Genomic DNA, 20749 nt, shown 5'->3' on the forward strand with positions numbered 1-20749 from the left:
GGACGGGCGAGCGCCCCCCCCTCCTGAGCTGTACCAGGCCGCATGCCCTCAACATGGGGGGTGGGTTTCTTGGGGGAGGGGGCGCCCTGCGGCCTCCCCACCCCAAAGCACCTTGTCCCCATGTTGATGAGGACAAGGGCTGTTGGTTGACGGGTCCCTGGGCAGGGGGCTTATCGGAATCCGGGAGCCCCCTTTAATAAGGGGGCCCCCAGATCCCGGCCCCCCACCCTATGTGAATGAGTATGGGGTACATGGTACCCCTACCCATTCACCTAGGGAAAAAAATGTTAATAAAAAAAAAACACAGTACACAGATTTTAAGAGTAATTTATTAGGCAGCTCCGGGGTCTTCTTCTGACTTCGGGGGGGTCTCCTTCTGACTTTTCCTGGTGTTCGGCCTCTTCTCCTGGTGTTCTGCCTCTTCTCCCGGGCCCCTCCGCTATCTTCTTCCAGCTCTTTTGCCAGCGGGGGCCCGGTCTGCTGCCGCTGTCTTGTCGCCGCTGTCTCGCCGCTGTCTCGTCGCTTCTTCTCTTCTTCCGATGTTGACACGACTCTCCTGGGGGGGGGGGACCCAAGCCGTTTTTTTTTTTTTAAATTTGGCGCGGCGTTCCCCCTTAGGATTCATACCAGACAGCTGTCAGCACTGCCTGTCACTCATCGCGAAAGGAAAAAAAGTTTTCCTTTTCCGATGAGCGAGCCAGCGCGACATGCACAGTACCCTGTCGCCGAGAACCAGCACGATGGTATCGCACTGGAAACATAATCTTGTGGTCAGGTACTGTATTTGTGGATTTGTCACTTCTGGAATTCGGGGGGGGGGGACTGGTTTATGTTTGAATATGTGTTCGCTTGAGTTTTTATGACTAAGCAACTAGATATTAATACTTTGAATTATTTCCTTATTGATGAAATTGGTTTTTGATGATATTTATTTATGTTTCAAACCAAAATAAAGTGCCATGCCCATTTATTGCCAAATATAAGGTCTGGTGTATTTATTATTTCATATGGTTGTCTTTGGAGAATTTAAGGTTTGACATGGGGGGGGGGAGTACTGTGCAGCCTGCATTTCCCAAATCTGGAATTAATTTCCGTCCCATAGAAACAAAACTCTAGGTAAGGTCTCACACCATAGTTAGATATTAACCAATCATAGTCAAGGTTCCAAGAAGAATAGAGAATCATTTTTTTTCAAAGCAACATTTCAGAAAAACCCAGCCAAAGATTTTATCTACAAGTCATGATACATTAGCAAGGTCAGTAAATTGTAGATATATTAATAAATAATATAATGAAGAATGTGGCAGTCCTTAGAGTATCCAAGGTGGATCAATTTCTAACACCATCTCCTAGCACTTTGCTTTATATAGTAACATTTTTTTCAGTACGAATTATGAAATTACAACAAAAAACAATAAGAATAATGTTGAAAAAACAAACGCAGTTAGATCCCTTTACATTGGTGGTCAGTGAAGAAGTGCCTTTATACAATGGGGGTCAGTGGACAAGTCCTCCCTCACATCTGTGGTCAATAGAAAAGTGCCCCCTTACATTGGTGGTCAGTGGAGAAGGGTCATTATATATTAGTGGCCAGTGAAATAACACCCCTTCACATTGGTGGTCAGTGCAAAAGTTCCTCCTCACATTGGTAGCCAGTGGGGAAGGGCCCCTTCACATTGGTGGTCATTGGAGGAGGGCCTCCTTAATGTTGGTGGGAAGAATACCTCCCCCCATACAGTTGGAGCTGGTATGAAGAATGCCACCCATATCTTGGTAGTTTTAGTGAAGAATGCCACCTGTACAGGCAGTTTAAATAGAAAGTAAACTCTGATGGGTTTTACTTCCTCTTTGTTTCCCTGCAAAGGTAAAGCATAATGGGCTACTATGCATCGCATAGTAGCTCATTATGTGTCACTTACCTGACACAGGAGCCTGCGATGTCACCGATGTCCCCTCTTCCACGAAGCGTCCATCTTTCTTCTGGGTATCACGGCTCCGGCCCTGTGAGTGGCCAGAGCCGCAAAGACGTCACTCCTGCTCTTGTGTGCGGGAGCCGCCATTAACGGCATGATCACCGTTAGAAACGGCACGCTCAGTGCACCTGCGCGGCGTTGTCTGCAGTGCATGCGCCGTAGACATCGGTGCCTATCTTTTGCAAATATCTCCTAAACTGTGTAGGTTGAGGAGATATTTCTTGCACTTACAGGTAAGCCTTAATCTAGGCTTACCTGTAGGTAAAAGTGGTCTGTAAGGGTTTACAACCACTTTAAAAGATCATTGGTGTCAGTGGTTACTCATCTGAGGGAGGAGAAAAGAGGCTACATGGCCTTCAAGTGTTGTTGGCCAAATATCTGTATGCAAGCACCATCAGATGGGAGTTCAATCGACCACTGCTCAAGGAACCCCTAGCAATCTGACTTTTGATTTTTCTCAGTTGGTTACTGTACACAAGTCTTACTTCCCATGTTCTTATAAAAAAAAGTTCTGAAAGCCAAAATTAATTTAATAGAGGATATTGGCCTGTCTATTGTCTGACAATTTTTTTTTCTTCATCACATTTGATTGTGCTTTAGGAAGAGAGTTTATTAACTAGATAAATCCAGTTGTTAATATAATTTATAGCACTTTATATTAAAAGTTAAGCAATGGCAAAAAGAAAATACATAAGGTATGAATATTTCATTAAAATGCATTTGAAATTCCTCTAATAAAATGTTTACTGTCTTTAGCATTTCGCAGACAGTTGCATTTTCCTGTTTTTGAAACAATTTAATATGTTAATATTTTGTTTTCGTAAACCTTAATAATCTGTAATGAACCAGACATAAAACGTTGACTTGTAAAGCGTGAGCTGTAAACAGTAAGCAGTATTACATTGGTCTCTGTGTAAGAAGACTCACACTGTGTTGGGGAAAGTTGATAAATATTGTAACTGTAATTACAATGCATAATTTAAAAAGAATGAAATGAATGGGTTTTGCTAATTAGAACCTCTGTTAGATCCATAGCAGTAGTACATTGCTGTTCAGTGCCTGAAACAAACATTGTGTAACCATTATATTCATATAGAGTAGTCATTTTACGCCTTATATTTGTAGAGTGGTTATGTACTGTAAATGCATTACCCAAATGTACCCTTAAAGAATGCACTCTGTTGCTGCAGCAATAAATATATTTTTTGGGCGGGGCCCATAAATGTTAAAAATGCCCCATTTAGGTCTGTAAACAATTTTTTTGTACAGATCTGAATAAAGCTCTATGATACTGTAGCCAATGAGTCAATGCACACAGCCATGTTTAGCAGCATTTCTAGCACTGCATTCAGGTCTGTAAAAAAAATGCCTGAGTATTCCACTCTGGGGTGCATATTTGGAGTAATATATGCATGTACTCGCCTAAAGGGATGCGTGTATATCTACTGTACATGCGTATGTGCATGAATTCATTCTAGTATTCTAGTATGTATGATTAATACACATTAGTGAATTTACAAGTATATGCTTCTAAACACTATACATGCTTAAACATGTGCACTTTACGTGAAAATGCACTTGCTTTTTCCAGTGAATGTTTCAGCCAGCAGCAACAGCCAGCATCAACAGGCATCATTTGATTACAGCCCTGTGCATGAACTCTTATTACTCCATGTAACATCTTCACCAAGTTTGTCAAAATTCTGCAGGGGTAGCTGTTGGAAGCTTAGTTCCTACTGATATAGGCACACCCCCAGAACTACATCTCTCAAGATCTCTTTCCCTACAGGCATTGTGTATGTGCAGGCTCCTGGGAATTAGGCAGCAGCATGGTTTTGCTGGGAAAATATTCAGTGTACACATGTGTCATGGGACAGTATGGTGAGTGGATAGGTGGGTTCTGTAGTTAGGCAGGCAAGGATGAAAACACTGGTTGGGGTTTCAGTGGAGCAAAGGAACTGTTTTGTCATCCCAAATTGATTGTTTGGGTTACTCTGACTAATTTTGGCAGATCAACGACACATTTTTCTGTACTTGCAGTAATTTTAAATGAAGAAAACCTTTGGAAATGTGCATGTACTGAAGAGATGTACTGGTTTTAAAATAAAAATTTGGGGGGAATCTTGTCCAGGCATACACTTTTTAGTAAACACTTTTTCTTTCAGGAAAACCCATCTAGGAATGCAAACATTTTGCACATTTCCAATTAATTTGCATATACTGCTTGCAAAGGTACAACAGTCATGGGAAATCCAGGGTTTTTGATAAAGTCAAAGGTCAGCCTTAGAACATAAAGGTCAGTCAATATCAAAGTAATTGTTTCAATGTAAAATTCTATAGGAATACAATTTTTTTACATAATGACAATCCCTAAACACAAGACAGAATTAAGATTTTTAGTGGAATTTATTGCAGTTTTCTGATTTAGCAATGGAGACTTAAACTAAAATAACAGAACCCAGCTGATATTTTTTTTTTTTAGAGCAAAATGAATTTAAAAAATAAAAGGGATTTTGACATTTGTCAATATTCTACCGCTGTGAGCATGTGACATATTTAATTTTAAATTCTTTTTAAAGCTCTTTTATTTAAACCAGTTTTATCAACATATGATAGTTATTTTACTTTTCTTTAAATATCTTGTTTCTTCTTTCTGCCTGCTTTTATCTCTTATTTTTACTATGTAATTAGGAAAAAATTAATTGTGGGATGGCTATAACAGGACATGGAGTACAAATCTTCTTACTTTGTTTAGCAAATTTGTTCCCTTTCCCACAATGCTATAAATATGAGTGCTAAATTAGGTTTAATCTTTTTTAAACCAATTTAAATATCTAGTGCAATAAGATTTTTTTTTTACTGAACAAAGTTTGACTGGTTCCATAAGTAATCAGGAAAGTAAAGCTTAAATTACTCTCCAGGTGAAAAACATTTTAGCTCAGGCTTTTCATTCTTTGAGGTGGAGACTCCCACCACAGTATATATATGGAAAGAAGGGGCTATAGCCAAGCTTTGGCCTCAGCCATCTGCACCACAGTATTCCTTCTCCCCTTCAGAGGCCCCCTCTGATATATATTTTACTTTATTTTTTACTAGCAGTGATTGGTCTTGGATGACACAGAGAGTGGTACTGATGTGATAGCTTCAGTGCAGTTCTGTGCACTATTTTAATTAGGGATGAGCCCAAATGGGTTAACCAAATAGCAAGATTTGGCCAGTTTACCTAATTCTACCTTCTGCAGCTAGAAGTTTTTCATTTAGTGGAGGTATTACCATTATCTTCAAGCAGAGGTAGTGAGCCAGTCAATGGTAAGTGGATTCAAACATGCTTGGGACAAAAGATCTATACTCATATGAAAAAGTTGCCAAAAAATATATATATATAATTCTGTGGTAGACTTGATGGGCCACTTGGTCTTGTTTCCACCGCCACTTTTCTACGCTTCTATACTTCTATGCCACCAAATAAAAGCTTCTGTCCAGCCGCTGGCTTGCTTCAAATTGTAAAGAAGCTGGTAGACAACTTAGGTGACATCATTGACCAGATATGGTCAGTACGATATTTGGTCAATTACATCTGCCAGCATCCCCTGTTAATTTGTTGACATTCAATGGCCAGCAACTGTTATTCGCTATAAGAGGGGATCGTCGTGGAGCAGGTCACTGTGTTTTTGTCGGCGGGTCATACGTTTGCCATTGTGATTGATGATGGATTTACATTGTCAGATGATGCTTTTTTTTCCAGCAGTATATCCTACAGGTGAACCACTTCATATGCAGGTTTAAGGCACCCCAAGCGTGTTGTTTAAGACATCCCCTAAGCTTTTTATTTTTAATGGGGCCCTTACAGTTTAATGTGGCACCATGTTGATACTCCTCAGGGTCTGCCAAAGGTGAACCATGTACTCACATTATATGCACAAACTTCTAGATGAAGTGTGATGAGATAACCCTCCCTTAAAGCGGAGTTCCAACAGTTTTTTTTTTTTTTTAAAACACCCCCGTGTTGTTTGCGCCTAATGCTATTAAACAGGATTAGTAGTTAATGTAGGTTTTCTAAATGTTGTTTTTTTTTATATTATTTAATTTGCTGTCCCCACAAGCATGCTGCCATCTTCAGTGTGGGCATCTGAAGCCCACTGGTATCTCCTTCCGGGGTACAGCGCTGCTGGATACCCAGCATACCCCTCCCTATCTTGTGCATGCACAGTGCGTATAAAGCACGGCACACTCATTGAAGTGGAGGATGCCCATTGACTCCTGGGATTGATGACACTCATATCCCAAGAGCCAATGGGCAGAAAGACATGACGTACCTAATGTAATAAGGTAATGTGGAAGCAGAGGTTTTACAAGAAAAAAAAGGTATTTGCACTGCAGGAAAAAAAAAAACAAGTAGATAATAGGAAGTGATCACAAATGTGTGGGTGGGGGTGGGGGTGGGGGGAGTCAATAAAATGCCTAGGACTCTGCCTTAAGGGGCAGGAATTAATGCCCTGCACCCACAATATCACGTTGGTCTTCTGAGTTGAGTGACTCCATGTCTACCTGGAAGACTGAAGCCCTGGATAAAAGGTGATCAGTGCGACCTGAGTTGTATCTTTTTTTTAGATACCTGATGGGAGACTTTTTCAATTTTTAAAATTGTTGCTAAAAGTTGGGCTTTAGGCTTTCCTAAGGGTGGGTTGATGTGAGGGTTAGGGGAGCAGTAGAGGGAGAGATAGTGTAAGGTGTCATTTGATTTGGGCATCACTGTGTGCTTTTTTTTTTTGCATTATTTTTCCTTGAGCAGCTAGAGACTCATTCACACAAATACACTTTGTTTCTCATTGATCAAAAACATGTGCAGACAGAACTGACCAAGAGCTAAAAAGAGACACAGATGACCATAAAAAAGCTGGCTCTGATTTAAACCCTCCCCTACTCTATGCAAAGTGAAAACAAATTTTTCCTTTAGATATACTTTGAAGAAAGTCATATATCTAGAGTTACAATTTTCAACTAGAATTACATATTGTAGACAAACAAGATATTTTATGATTCATTGCTAATAAACTGGGTGCCAGGGCTGAATTTCTGCATAGCCTATATAGGCCATGACCTAAGATGACAAGGCTGCAAAGAGTGTCTCACAGCCAACCACATATTATGTTATTGCCATCAGATCCAAGGCCGGGTCGTCAAACACCCAGGGCAAAGTTGCTAAACTGTGCCCCCTCCCCTGCTGCTAATGCTTGATGCAGATGGGCTTACGCCCTGTGTCACGTACCTGGTAGGAGTCTGAAAAGACGAGGTCGGCCTCTCTTGTATCTCCAACCCAAGCCCCCTGGAGGTGGAAGAGATGGTGGCTAGAGTCAGGAGGAACACGAGTGCCTGTAGTTTCTGCGTGCAGAGCTTGCAGGAGGAGTTTCAGACTTGGAGGTGCAGGCAGGGTATCCGGTGAAGAACTGGAACCGGAAAAGCTGAGAGGATGGACGGCCAGCACAGGTACTCGGAAGCAGCGTGCAGCCAAGCAGGAGACAGGAGCGAGGTCATCAGGAAAGCCGGGTTCACCAACGGGCGGGCAGCAAGGTACCAAGGCATAAACAGAAGCAGGGGAGCCAGGATCAGGAATCAATAATCAAAGTAATCAGAGTCCAAAAGCAGGGTTAGGAAAGTCAAGGTTCAGTAACAGGTATCCAATCAGACAAGCAGGGTTCAGAGTCTCAGGGCACAGCTGAAGATCAGTCAGCACTTTCCAGAAGTCAGAGCAACCCTTAAATAGACCGTCTGGTGCCAATTGTGGCTAGGGGCGCGCTCCTGCGCGTGCACGCATTCCGATGCGCACGGGCATGTGCAATGGCGCGTGAAGGAATCTGCCGATGCCCGTGAATGCGCGCATGCGTGTGTGTGTGCGCCGGGCACACTCTGACAGTTCTCTAACACCCTGTGTGCTCTAGGTATGCTGTTGTCCCCAGTGCTTTTGCTGCCCATAGCTGTAATGGGGGATGCACTGGGCATGTGTGGCTATTTACTTTGTTTCTAGCATCTGGGGGTGGGCAGAAAGTTACACATGACTGTGTGTTTTCCATGTAGGCTGTGAGTGGTTGGGGTGAAGGGAGCAGAAGTAGGCAAGTTAAAGGGAATAGTGACAGCAGTAACCGTCAGAACAGACAGAAAGATGTGGCCCAGGAGAAGGAAAGTTGTAGTCCACTAGTTGCCCACCAGCGATCTGTAGCATTCTCACTAATTTGGAGCACGCTTGTGGTGCACCCCCCCCACGAGGGCACTAAAACCAGGGTGGCTGCCCCTCCAACCCCCCCTTCCCATCCTAGCCCTGGATATCAGAACATATTCCCATATATAATAAAAGGAGCCAAACTTCTGCACCACCTCCCAGAGTAATCCAACTGGGTCTGCACTGTGGCTTCCCTGAACAGTTTGTCAATTACTGCCAATAGAATTCTGTATGGTTTATTTACAATTCACCCATTCTGAGTCCATAAACCTAAAACTGAACTGCTCGTAGGATAGAGTTCTAGGTGCACTGATGCGGTATGGACAATTCATCTCCTTCACCTTTTTACCTTGAGCCTCAACATGTTTTGTTTGGCTATGATGTCTAATTTTGTTATAATACATAGTTTTGCCAGTCAATTTAAATAGGGAGCCTAATGATAAATCCAGCCCTGCTTGGTGCATTAGGGAATGTAGTAGAGTGAAAATACGGTTATTCTCCTAGAGAACTGTTGCGTTTCATTGTTGTTTGGAATTGCCAGCTTTTAAAGCAAATGGTTGTGCAAGCATGACCATGTAATTGCAGATAAATGGGGCCTGAATAAACAAGGGATTTCCTTTTCCCTGGACATCTCCATTTATCATAAATTTGTCAAGTGGCAAATGGTGCTTAAGGCATGCTAAAAATAACTGGTATAACATTGGTTAAGAGGCCACTTTAGTATGCCATAAGTGCATTTTAAGGTGCCTTAAATGCTATTGCTGCAGCTTCATTATTCAGGCCCTTGACCACCTTTCTAATGTGCTTATTGAAATTTCTAAATATGTCTATTCTAAACTACTGTTTTCTCCATCAATAGGTATCATTTGGGCTGAAATCAAGCAGATGTGGGATGGAGGATTTCAAGATTACGTCCATGACTGGTGGAACTTAATGGATTTTGTGATGAATTCATTATACCTGGCAACTATTTCATTGAAAATTGTTGCATATACACAGGTACAGTAAAAATAAATTGTTGATCATTCACATGGACAATACAAATAAGTATCCTAAGGAGTTCACAATCTCAAAAACCAAAATTGTTTTACATAAAATAATTGAAAAAAAAATTATAAAATGCATTTAATTGTAAAAATGAAAACAAATGTTTTATATCATCAGCCACTTAGGACTGGGTAGTGTTTGAGGAGGTGTTGAAAATGACACTCCCCAATTCTGCTTCATGTACTGTATAAGTGCTGGTTAGTTTAACACTACAGAGCAGCTGTAAAAAACCCTGTGTTAGCTGCTTTCAATTTAGCTACCTTCATTTTTCCTTTCCAAATTGGTTAAAATTATTTGTTTTTCCGGTACCTTTCCACCATTGTTATTATCTGCCTAAGAGGGACAATTTACATAGGTCTTGTAATGGGCTGCCACTCCCCTGTTCTGATGAGGTGGTGTGAAATCTGTGGTGAAAATGGTGTGAAATGGTGAGTCCCCTTCCCTAGAACTGGTAGGAGATGGGGGGGGGGGGGTTGAGTCAGACTCAACCTTCTGTGAAGAGAGTTTCCTGTCCTTGGTGTTAAAGAAGCCCTCTAAGTGCCGGTTCACACTACAGCGACTTGGGATCCGACTTATCAGGCCTCAAGTTGCCCCAAGTTGCTGGACATTAATGTACACTACTGAAGTTGCTCCGACTTCAGAAAAGGTTCCTGTACTACTTCAAGGCGACTTCTAGGCAACTTGTACCCATAGATTTCAATGTAAGTTGCCTCCAAGTCAGACCTCCATCTATATTGAAGCTACTTTACAAGAAAAAGAAAATAATTTACGCAGGTACTTCCCACGTTTACCCAGGCAACCCCTCCCTCCCACAGAGCTGATTATTCTGTGTTGGCCACAGCCAAAGTCGCCTTTCCTGGAGGCAACTTTAAGTGGCGTTGTAAGTTGTGCAAAGTCACGCTGAAGTCACCTCCAAATCGCCTTGCAAAGTCGTGCTGTAAGTCGGGTTGCCCCTGTGTGAACCGAGCCTTACTGCTCTCACATAACTACAATCTGTACAGTTAGGCGACCAAATATTGTTTTCACACAGGGGTTGATTTACCAAAACGGTAGAGTGCAAAATCTGGTGGAGCTGTGCATAGAAACCAATCAGCTTCCGGGATTTTTTGTCAAAACTTAATTGAACAAGCTGAAGTTAGAAGCTGATTGGCTGCCATGCACAGCTGCACCAGATTCTGAGTGCTCCAGTCCTAGTAAATCAAACCCTTAGTGACTGATACTGTCCCCTGAGTTTTTCATTATCTGAGGCAATAGTTTTGTGATTTTATTCTAAAGAATGGATTTCAATTTTTAACCTCCCAAACACAGAACAGGGCTTAGGGTCTGCAGAGTAAAGAAGTCCTTAAGCTGAGAAAGATTTGCAACTAGTTTGTCATATGACATTATAATTCCAAGAAGCTCCCATGTAGAAGGGTACCCTGGGAAGCTGAAGGGATGAGACAAACCATTTAACGCTGACTGGGGTGGTTACCATTGCCAGCTTTTATTTATTTATGTAAAACCTTTATCCCAAAAGGAAAACTCCTGACTGCTGTAACTGCTTATAAAGTATTAGCTGGAGTTTGGCTTTCAATTTGTTAGTGTATTTAAATATTTTAGTACATCTAATACTCCCCTCCTCCCAGACTGACAGTGCTGCTGTCTGCTGTGCCTCTGTGCTCCACCATCCAGAGTGGGGGCACTCCATTACAGGAGGTGTTACTGGCCAAATCAACAAGAGAAAGCATCTAAAATGAAAAATAATGCAGCCACCACATCTAACAATTAGATGCAGATGCTTACCTTTTGTTATTCTGAAGAAACAGCTGTTTGTTTGTCTGTGTCCATGTGCAAATTGAATCTATATGGGATGGGCTTTATAATTATCAATTAGCTGTGCACCTGTAGGGCTCTAACAAGGAAATTGGCAAGGTCTGCATCCCTTTAGACGTGATTTCCTTTTGGGAGTATCTCACTAAAAATGACAATTTTATTGCCGGGGATGCCAAAAATTTGATGTGTATCTAAGTGCAGACTTCTGGGAAAATCAGTAAGCCAATCACACAAGCAGGAAATTACATTTTCAGGGGGCGTTCTTTACACCATCTGTGTACAGAACACCTCCAGGTAGCCATATTGCATTGCATTTTACAGAAAATGACAGCGGCTGCAGATTGAAAGAGAAAGGTAATTTTTAATAACAGTCAATTACAATATGACTTAAGTCTCAACTGTATACGCTATATAGTTTTATTTTTCTTTGCTATTTTTTACCCCCCATGAAAGTGAAGTTACCCTTTAAAGATCAAAATCTGAAAAATGTACCAAGAAATATCAAGACAATTTAGCCAAAGGAAAGCCTTTTTTAAACATACTTAGTACATGGGAGGACATTGTGAATGTTGGGTGATTTAGCCTATCTCCATAATATATCTTTTTATATGTACCCACTCAAAAAACCAAAGCAAGTGTCAGAGTAGGTAAGGGGGAGATGGGATATACCTGTAGAGAAAGCGAAAAACTTACTGTATTTTATATTTGACCATGAGTTCATTTTATGGATTACATTTTACAATTTTCACTTAGAAAAATACATAAATAATAACTTTCTTTTTTTTCTGTTGTTGGCAGTACAATTCAGAATTAATCACTCGAAATCAATGGGACATGTGGCATCCAACACTGGTTGCTGAAGCATTATTTGCTATCGCCAACATCTTTAGCTCTTTGCGGCTGATTTCATTGTTCACAGCTAATTCTCACCTGGGTCCCCTTCAGATTTCTTTAGGAAGAATGCTTCTGGACATTTTAAAGTTCCTTTTTATATATTGTCTTGTGCTACTTGCATTTGCCAATGGTTTGAATCAATTGTACTTTAACTACGACACCAACAACTTTGATAATAAAACCTTGAACTGCACTGGCATCCGTTGTGAAAAACAAAACAATGCCTTCTCAACGTAAGTAAATATTGATTTTTTTTTGTTAACATTAGATGGAAAGCCTATTCACACATATTTCTTACCTTTTAGATGCATCTCAAGAAAATTGGCTCCATTCACTAAAGCAGATCGCATGGGTTGTTTAAGTTCCACATTTTCCCTAAATATCGCATGCGATCCTGAAATTGTCAATTCACTATGCCATTTTGCGGTATTTACCTCAAAATGCTGAAGATGCTCGGTAAATACTGCATGAAGATACTGCTTTGTGAATGGAACCCAATGGGTCATGGCTGAATGAAAGCATTTCTGAACATTGTCAGAGTTATGCCCCGTACACAAGATCGGAAATTCCGCCAGCAAGAGTCCGATGTGAGCTTTTGGTCGGAAATTCCGACCGTGTGTACGTTCCATCGGACTTTTGCTGGCGGAATTTCCGGCAGCAAAAGATTGAGAGCAGGTTCTCTATTTTTCCGTCGGAAAAAGTTCCTATCGGAAATTCCGTTCGTCTGTATGCAATTCGGACGCGCAAAAAAACACGCATGCTCAGAATCATCGCTTCGTATGGAACTTCCCTTTTCTAGTGCCGTCGTACGTGTTGTACGTTGCCGTGTTCTTGACGATCTAAAGTTCAGAGAACTTTTGTGTGACCGTGTGTATGCAAGCCAAGCTTGAGCAGAATTCCGTCGGAAAAACGGAAATCCGATGAAAAATTCTGATCGTGTGTACAGGGCATTAGACTTTTCTAAAAGAAAGGCTTAGTACAGCCTGAGTATACTCTCATTAACATATAATGCAAGAAGCTTAGCTTCTAAATCTTTAACCCTATGTTAAGACAGACAGTGTTCAGGGTTTGCTAGCAAAGCACAGATAGGTTTAATTACGGCAAACACAGCTTCCCAGAAAAGTAAGTTAGGAAATAAGTAGGATTTTTCAACACTGGAGTTTTCAAAAAAGAACATTTAAAATTGTATGCAGAATTTTTTCAAATTTGTTTTTAAGTTATGCTAAGTGAATGAGAATATGTAACAAATATAAAGTAGGTGTTATCCTAAATTAGCTGCAAAAAGTGAAAATACAAATTTAGTTATATTAGATAATATTACATTGTTTTAGTGATAGGACTGTGTGATGTGCAATTTACTGTATGCAAACACTTCTGAACATTTGAAAAGTCGAATTCCCAGCCCACTAGTCATATTTAGCGTCACTCATTTCTTATTTAAGTATTTCTAAAGTAGTTAGTTTTTTTTTTTTCATTTTGAATAAAATAGGGAAGAGTAAGTGACTATTGTCCCCAGAACTGAAAGTGAGAGAAAATATAAAATTCCAGTCGTAGAAAAGCAAAATTCCATTGGGGTACTTGTTTTGTTGACAAGTCTCAAGAGGAAATTTCCCTTCTTTTGGAGAAATCTCCCCTCACTTGATGTTGTGTTTCTGGGAGAGAATGGGAATCAATATCATCTTAAAGTGTATGCAAACCCCAACAATTAATTTCTTTTATTTGCACACGTTTGGTCTGTTAATTATACCTTTAAAGGCATTTGTTTTATCTATTTATCAATTACAAAAAACTACCTAATGATCATGTCAGAAATTCAGAGCTGTCCTGTGTCCTGTGCTTATTATCTTAAGGAGCCATCCCAGTTCTCATTTTGCTCTACAGAGAAATGAGTCCTTATGTTTTGGAGATCAGGAGAATGGATGGGATTCTGTAGGCTTTTATTTTTTTCTGAGGGGGGGGGGGATTCTATAGTTTAACATCAGACAACTGGGCAGGGCTGCCACCGAGTGCAAGTCAGAACTTCTGGCAGATTAAAGGGTCTTTCACACCAACAGCAATTCCTAGCAACCTCCTAAAAGCTATCCATGGTGAACCGCTGTTCTGAGGGCACTATAGCTGGCAGACATTCAGGAGGCACTACTACTGCTTCCTGATAACTGTTTTTTCTTTCTTTTTTTTACATTGCAGGTCTGTGCTGCAACTGAGAGTCAAGCATTTGGTTCGCAGCTGCAGTACAGCCTCGTTTATCTCAGTGGGCAAGTTTGACAGGCGGTGCAGCCTGTCAAACTCTGAAGCCCGAGTTAAAATTGCCACGGCAGTGAAGCAAAGCACCCCTGTCAGGCTGTAATAATGGTATTCAGGTGGGCCGTTGGAGGCAGTAAAACTGTTTTTGCTACCACCAAGCCACCCTCTCCAAAACACATGCTTTGTATGTACATGTATAAATGCAAAATTAAAGCATTTTGCTGTAAGATTTCTTGATGTAAAATCAGTAAAACCCCTTTGATAAAGTGTCAGCTGTAGTTCTACATTAAAGAGCTTTTTTCATGTATTTACAATAAACTTTACCGAAGGTAGAACTACTTCCCTCAGTTTTATTTGTAATACCATCTGCTGCTGTTTCTTTATATTGTTGTATAGGCAGTCCATTATGCCTCTAGGCAAAGATAAATAACAAACTAAATGCATTTGAAAAAGTTTTGACTTTAGATATTCTTAAATGTTACATAAATATATTGTGGATTTAGCAAAGTGCAGACAGGTCTGTGACACAGATATCAATAATTTTAGCAAGGCAGGAGAACTTTCTCGGCTTAGTATTCAATACTATTTTAAGGGTCTTCTTGCTAAAGTGTGATACTTCCTCTGCCAAAAAGCATATAATGTGAAAAGATGAGTAAGAAGATTGTAACTGTATCAGTGTACTTGTAACAACACAGTAGACTACTATATGTTTGTATGTGGTGCTTCTTTTATTTGCAGTGGCAGGTAATTTTTCAGGAAAAGCTTTTGAAAGATTCACTCTACTTTTATTAGAGTGAATCTTTCAAAAGCTTTTCCTGAAAAATTACCTGCCACTGCCACTGTAAATAATATTAAAATATTAAATAAGAATTATACATATACTGTAAGTATAATTTATTATACTGTGTGTGTGTGTATATATATATATATATATATATATATATATATATATATATATATATATACATACTGTATGTGTATGTATGTGTGTGTACAGTATCTCACAAGTGAGTTCACCCCTCACATTTTTGTAAATATTTTATTATATTTTTTCATGTGACAACACTGACTAAATGACACTTTGCTACAATGTAAAGTAGTGAGTGTACAGGTTGTATAACAGTGTCAATTTGTTGTCCGCTCAAAACAACTCAACACACAGCCATACATGTCTAAACTGCTGACAACAAAAATGAGTACACCCCTAAGTAAATATGTCCAGATTGGGCCCAAAGTGTCAATATTTTGTGTGGCCGCCAATATTTTGCAGCACTGCCCTAACTCTTTTGGGCATGGAGTTCACCAGAGCTTCACAGGTTGCCACTGGAGTCCTCTTCCACTCCTCCACGATGACATCATGGAGCTGGTGGATGTTAGAGACCTTGCGCTCCTACGCCTTCCGTTTGTGGATGACCCACAGATGCCTAATAGGGTTTAGGCCTGGAGACATGCTTGGCCAGTCCATCACCTTTACCCTCAGCTTCTTTAGCAAGGCAGTGGTCATCTTGGAGGTGTGTTTGGGGTCGTTATCACATTGGAATACTGCCCTGCGGCTCAGTCTCCGAAGGGAGGGAATCATGCTCTGCTTCAGTATGTCACAGTACATGTTAGCCTTCATGGTTCCCTCAATAAACTGTTGCTCCCCAGTGCTGGCAGCACTCATGCAGCCCCAGACCATGACACTCCCACCCTCATGCTTGACTGTAGGCAAGACACACTTGTCTTTGTACTCCTGGTTGGCGCCACACACACTTGACACCATTTGAACCAAATAAGTTTATCTTGGTCTCATCAGACCACAGGACATGGTTCCAATAATCCATGTCCTTAGTCTGCTTGTCTTCAGCAAACTGTTTTCTGGCTTTCTTGTGCATCATCTTCAGAAGAGGCTTCCTTCTGGGACGACAGCCATGCAGACCAATTTGATGCAGTGTGCGGTGTATGGTCTGAGCACTGACAGGCTGACCCCCCACCCCTTCAACCTCTGCAGCAATGCTGGCAGCACTCATACGTCTATTTCCCAAAGACAACCTCTGGATATGATGCTGAGCACGTGCACTCAGCTTCTTTAGTTGACCATGGCGAGGCCTGTTCTGAGTGGAACCTGTCTTGTTAAGCTGCTGTATGGTCTTGGCCACTGTGCTGCAGCTCAGTTTCAGGGTCTTGGCAATCTTCTTATAGCCTAGAGCCTCTTTATGTAGAGCAACTATTTTTTTTTTTTAGATCCTCAGAGTTCTTTACCATGAGGTGCCATGTTGAACTTCCAGTGTCCAGTTTGAGAGAGTGGGAGAAAATTTACACTGTTATACAAGCTGTACACTCACTACTTTACATTGTAGCAAAGTGTCATTTCTTCAGTGTTGTCACATGAAAAGATATAATAAAGTATTTACAAAAATGTGAGGGGTGTACTCACTTTTTTGAGATACTGTATATATATCTATATATATCTATATGTAGACCAGTTTTTTTTGTTTTCACCAAAAATAAGCAGCCTGCTGTACCTTTATTGTATTTATTTTATTCTGTAATCTATTTTTTTTTCCTTAAAGCTTGTTGGATTCTATGCACATATATACACATATACATCATTTATACACACTTTTTACTACTTCAATGTATTCTCTTTCCTTGTAGGTTATTTGAGACTCTTCAGTCCTTGTTCTGGTCAATTTTTGGCCTCATCAATCTCTATGTAACAAAGGTGCAACCTGATCACAAGTTCACAGAATTTGTTGGTGCAACCATGTTTGGGACCTATAATGTCATCTCCTTGGTTGTTCTTCTAAACATGTTAATAGCCATGATGAACAACTCCTACCAGCTCATTGCTGTAAGCAACAATTTTTTTACCTTTATATTACAAAGACCTAATAACATATTTCTTCTATAACAACCATACAATATAAAATCAAGTCAGAAAAAATAAAGTAGCCCATCTTTCCCCAAGCAAGAGTTGCTGTGAAGTAGCAAAGGAGTTTGTAACTCCTGCTTGAGAAAGGGTTAGTTCTGACCCAAAATGTAGCACAGTTTTAATGGCATGCTCTGTTGTGCTGTTTGTAACACTGAAATTTGTTAATTCTGATGGACAGATTAGTGGATAAAATAAAGAAGCACATTTTAAAATGTCAGTTTGAAGTCCCTGGTGCAGTTCCTTATAATTGCCAGTGACTGTACCCTGTAGGTTCCTAGGGGTTGGGCCATTGTATAGGGAATTTAATACATGTAGAGATGCTCAATTATTCCATACTTTTCTCAATTATGTGTACATGACATATCTGTTTTATTTATCTGCTGAAAAATCTGTAGGAATCTTTAGGGGGTTTCTTTCTATGTTGTAGCCAACTTGGACCCTTGATAAAGATATCTGTCTTCATGCAGCAACCTGTGGGAACTGTGCTAGCTGATCAATCTGTTGTACAATTTGTATTACCCTGGAGTCCCAGAACAGTTCATATTGTTGTAGTAATGTTTATAGGAGGACCATTATGTTTTTGTGGAAGCTCTGCTTTACTAGACTTACTGTAATTCATGAACATAGTGAGACATAAACAGTGTTAAAGTGGAGACCTCTACTATGTGATGGAATCTGAGTTTATTTTTCCTAAAATGTAGAAAACCCTTTTTAAGTTGTTTGTGTTATTTCAAGTAAGGGTAGGAATAGTTGAACCCAACTAAACTCATTTTAAATCAGCTAAATACATTTCATAAACAGCAAATCTATGGCAGCTAACAAATCTCTGAGATTTTTAAGGTGAACTGTCTCAGAAAGTTACAGTTGGCACTGTATTTTGGATAAAATCCAAAGTTTATTTATTTTTTACTCAACCAAAACAGCAGGTCCGTCATGTCAAAGACATGAGATTAAGTGCTAAAAATATCAATGGTATGAAAACACAAACAGAACCCTTTGTAATGCTAGCCTGACCACAGTACTTTGTGTTTACATATAGAACTTTGTGTACTTCATATAGATCACAGGCTAAGTTGCCCAAATATAAAGTTAGCATGTCCATCATCTGTAACAATAGAGTAGAGTAGATATCAAAAGCTGTGGATGAGTTCCAGTACCCCAAAGCAGAGGTGCTTCTTCAGGATAAAGGTATTCTGAAAACGAACGAATGAACAAAACGGTACATAGTACATGAATATTATTACGAATCATGTTCAATATGGTTTGGGGTGATCCATTCAGACTCACCACATAGATATAATTTCCTCCGCACAGAGGATTACTATTAGGGTCACAAAACATTGGATTTTATACAAAAAACAAGATCAGTTGTAATTTTCTATACATACGGGATGTGGGGAGTAACAGTCCTAAGTGAACTCCAGGCAAAATTTTCTTTAAATATATTTACGGTGCAGCAAAATAAAAGCTGTACAAAATCTTATGCCGTGTACACACGGGCAGACTTTTCGGCATCAAAAGTCCGACAGTCTTTCTGACGGACTTTTGGCGGACTTCCGACAGACTTTCGAACGAACGGACTTGGCTACACACAATCACACCAAAGTCCGATGGATTTGTACGTGATGACATATGATTGGACTAAAAAATATGGAAGTTGATAGCCAGTAGCCAATAGCTGCCCTAGTGTCAGTTTTCGTCCGTCCAGACTAGCATACAGACGAACGGATTTTTCGACCGGACTCAAATCCGTTGGAAAGATTTGAAACATGTTTCAAATCTAAAGTCCGTCTGATTTTTGACTGAAAAGGTCAGTCGGAAGTCCAATGAAGCCCACACATGGTCGGATTGTCCGACGGATTCATTCCCGGCGGACGAGTTTGGTCGAAAAGTCCACCCGTGTGTACACGGCATTAGGGTCTGTTCACACTACTACTGTATTACAGTTAATGTGTTACAATTCATTTTACTTTTTTTAAATGGTACCCCAACATCTCAGAGAACACAACTTCATTATAGTATGTTGCAATGCACCAGAAAACACAATTTCCAAAAAATATGTACATTTAGGTACATTACATGCATTTTGAATGGGCTGCACATCTGGATGTGAATGGGCCCTTACAGTTTATTTTCTCGTGAAAGAAGCCACAGCCTGCGTAGAACAATTCAGTCCCTTTTCCAGCATTCTACAGAAAAGGACCTTTCTCTGAGTGGGAGTTGCAGAGTTCTGTAACTAGCAGGAAGAATGAGGTAAATTACTTGGGGTCCTGACCTTTACTGGGTTCTTGATTACCCCAATGAAGGAGGTAGTTCAAGATCCATCTCAAGTAAAGTGTAACTAACTTGCCTGGTGACCCATGATGGAAAGGGATGGGAATTACATTGTTTTTTGTTGGTCACAGGAACAGGAGATGATGGAAAATCTATCAACAGGCACCCCTTTTATTGTGCTAACTGTCTAAGACTGACTTTGAAGAGATTCTCACTCACTTCGTGTTGTGTTTCTAGTGAAGTGTAGAAAAATAACTGACATGGACTCTAACCGTTCCCTAATTTATCCAAACCTAAAAAAGGTTTTGGCTAGATATATACCTTAAGTAGTGCACCGGAAGACTAACCAAACTTCACCATCTCTCTTTAAGTGTACAGCAATGGTCTGCAAACATTCTAAAAAAAGTTAACACTGGCATTAAAAGCAGGCGTTTTAGAGCCGGTAAAAATACTCCTCAAACGCCTATGATACAATGGACAGCACATAGTGCTGTTCACACTATCAAAACATGAAATATTAGAACGTGTCACTTCAAAATTAATGTCTCATGGTGAGTAAGGAGGCGTTTTAAGCCTTTCAACGCCTCCCATTCAAGTCTATGGTAACGCTTCACAAACACTCTGGTAGGCAGTTGCAGTGTGGTTGCGGGGCATTAAGATAAGCTTTTTAACTGTAATGGAATAGGTGTTTGTGCAGCAGTTTTAACGCTCCTAATGCTCATCAAATGCTTCAAAACTGCCCATAGGGCATTTGAGGAGCATTTTTAACTCCTAGTTAATGCTTATAAAATGCCAGTCTAACGCCCATACTAAAGCTCATTAAAGTAAGTCTAACGCCCATACTAATGCTATAGAAGCGTTTGTTAAGCATTAGAAATTTAGTCAAGTGTGAACAAGCCCTTACTGTCCTACAGAATTTAGAGGGGCCTGAGTATGACCAGTGGGAGCAGAAAATGTCCTGGCATTAGTGGGAGTAAACTATGACCCATCATTGTATTAGGGGGAGGAATAGTGCCCCATCGTTAGTGTCAGTGGGAGGAATAGTGACCCTTAATTGGTGTCAGTGGGAGGAATAGTGACCCATAATTGGTGTCAGTAAGAGGAATAGTGTCAATTCTCTCACTGCACATGTTCCTGGCTTTTAAACTAGGTATTGCAGGGGTGGGGGGGGGGTGGGGGGGTCAGAGGAAGCAATAGGCGGAAGTGAGCAAAGGACAGAGGGTAATAGTGTAGTCAGCAGGGATAATACAGCTGTACCTTCTAATCCTGTGGTGAATGCAAAGACAATTTGAAAACAAAGCCTGAGAAAACTAAAGGGAAGTTAATATGCACCCATACAATGCTGAAAGGAGTATAAACAAATGATGGGAGTCA

At 40.4% G+C, this 20749-nt stretch overlaps 1 protein-coding gene across 3 annotated transcripts in view; it reads left to right on the forward strand.

Annotated features, from left to right (window-relative positions):
* TRPC4 (transient receptor potential cation channel subfamily C member 4) overlaps nucleotides 1–20749 on the forward strand; it is a 301283-nt gene that overhangs the window by 258228 nt on the left and 22306 nt on the right. For all 3 annotated transcript variants that reach the window (XM_073613285.1, XM_073613287.1, XM_073613286.1), the window contains 3 exons: nucleotides 9050–9189; nucleotides 11848–12176; nucleotides 16825–17020. In XM_073613285.1, coding sequence (XP_073469386.1) covers nucleotides 9050–9189; nucleotides 11848–12176; nucleotides 16825–17020 — 665 coding nt within the window. The remainder of the gene's footprint in view (nucleotides 1–9049; nucleotides 9190–11847; nucleotides 12177–16824; nucleotides 17021–20749) is intronic.

This window comes from Aquarana catesbeiana, linkage group LG02, assembly GCF_042186555.1.
Source record: "Aquarana catesbeiana isolate 2022-GZ linkage group LG02, ASM4218655v1, whole genome shotgun sequence".
In the NCBI taxonomy this organism is placed as follows: Eukaryota; Metazoa; Chordata; class Amphibia; order Anura; family Ranidae; genus Aquarana; species Aquarana catesbeiana.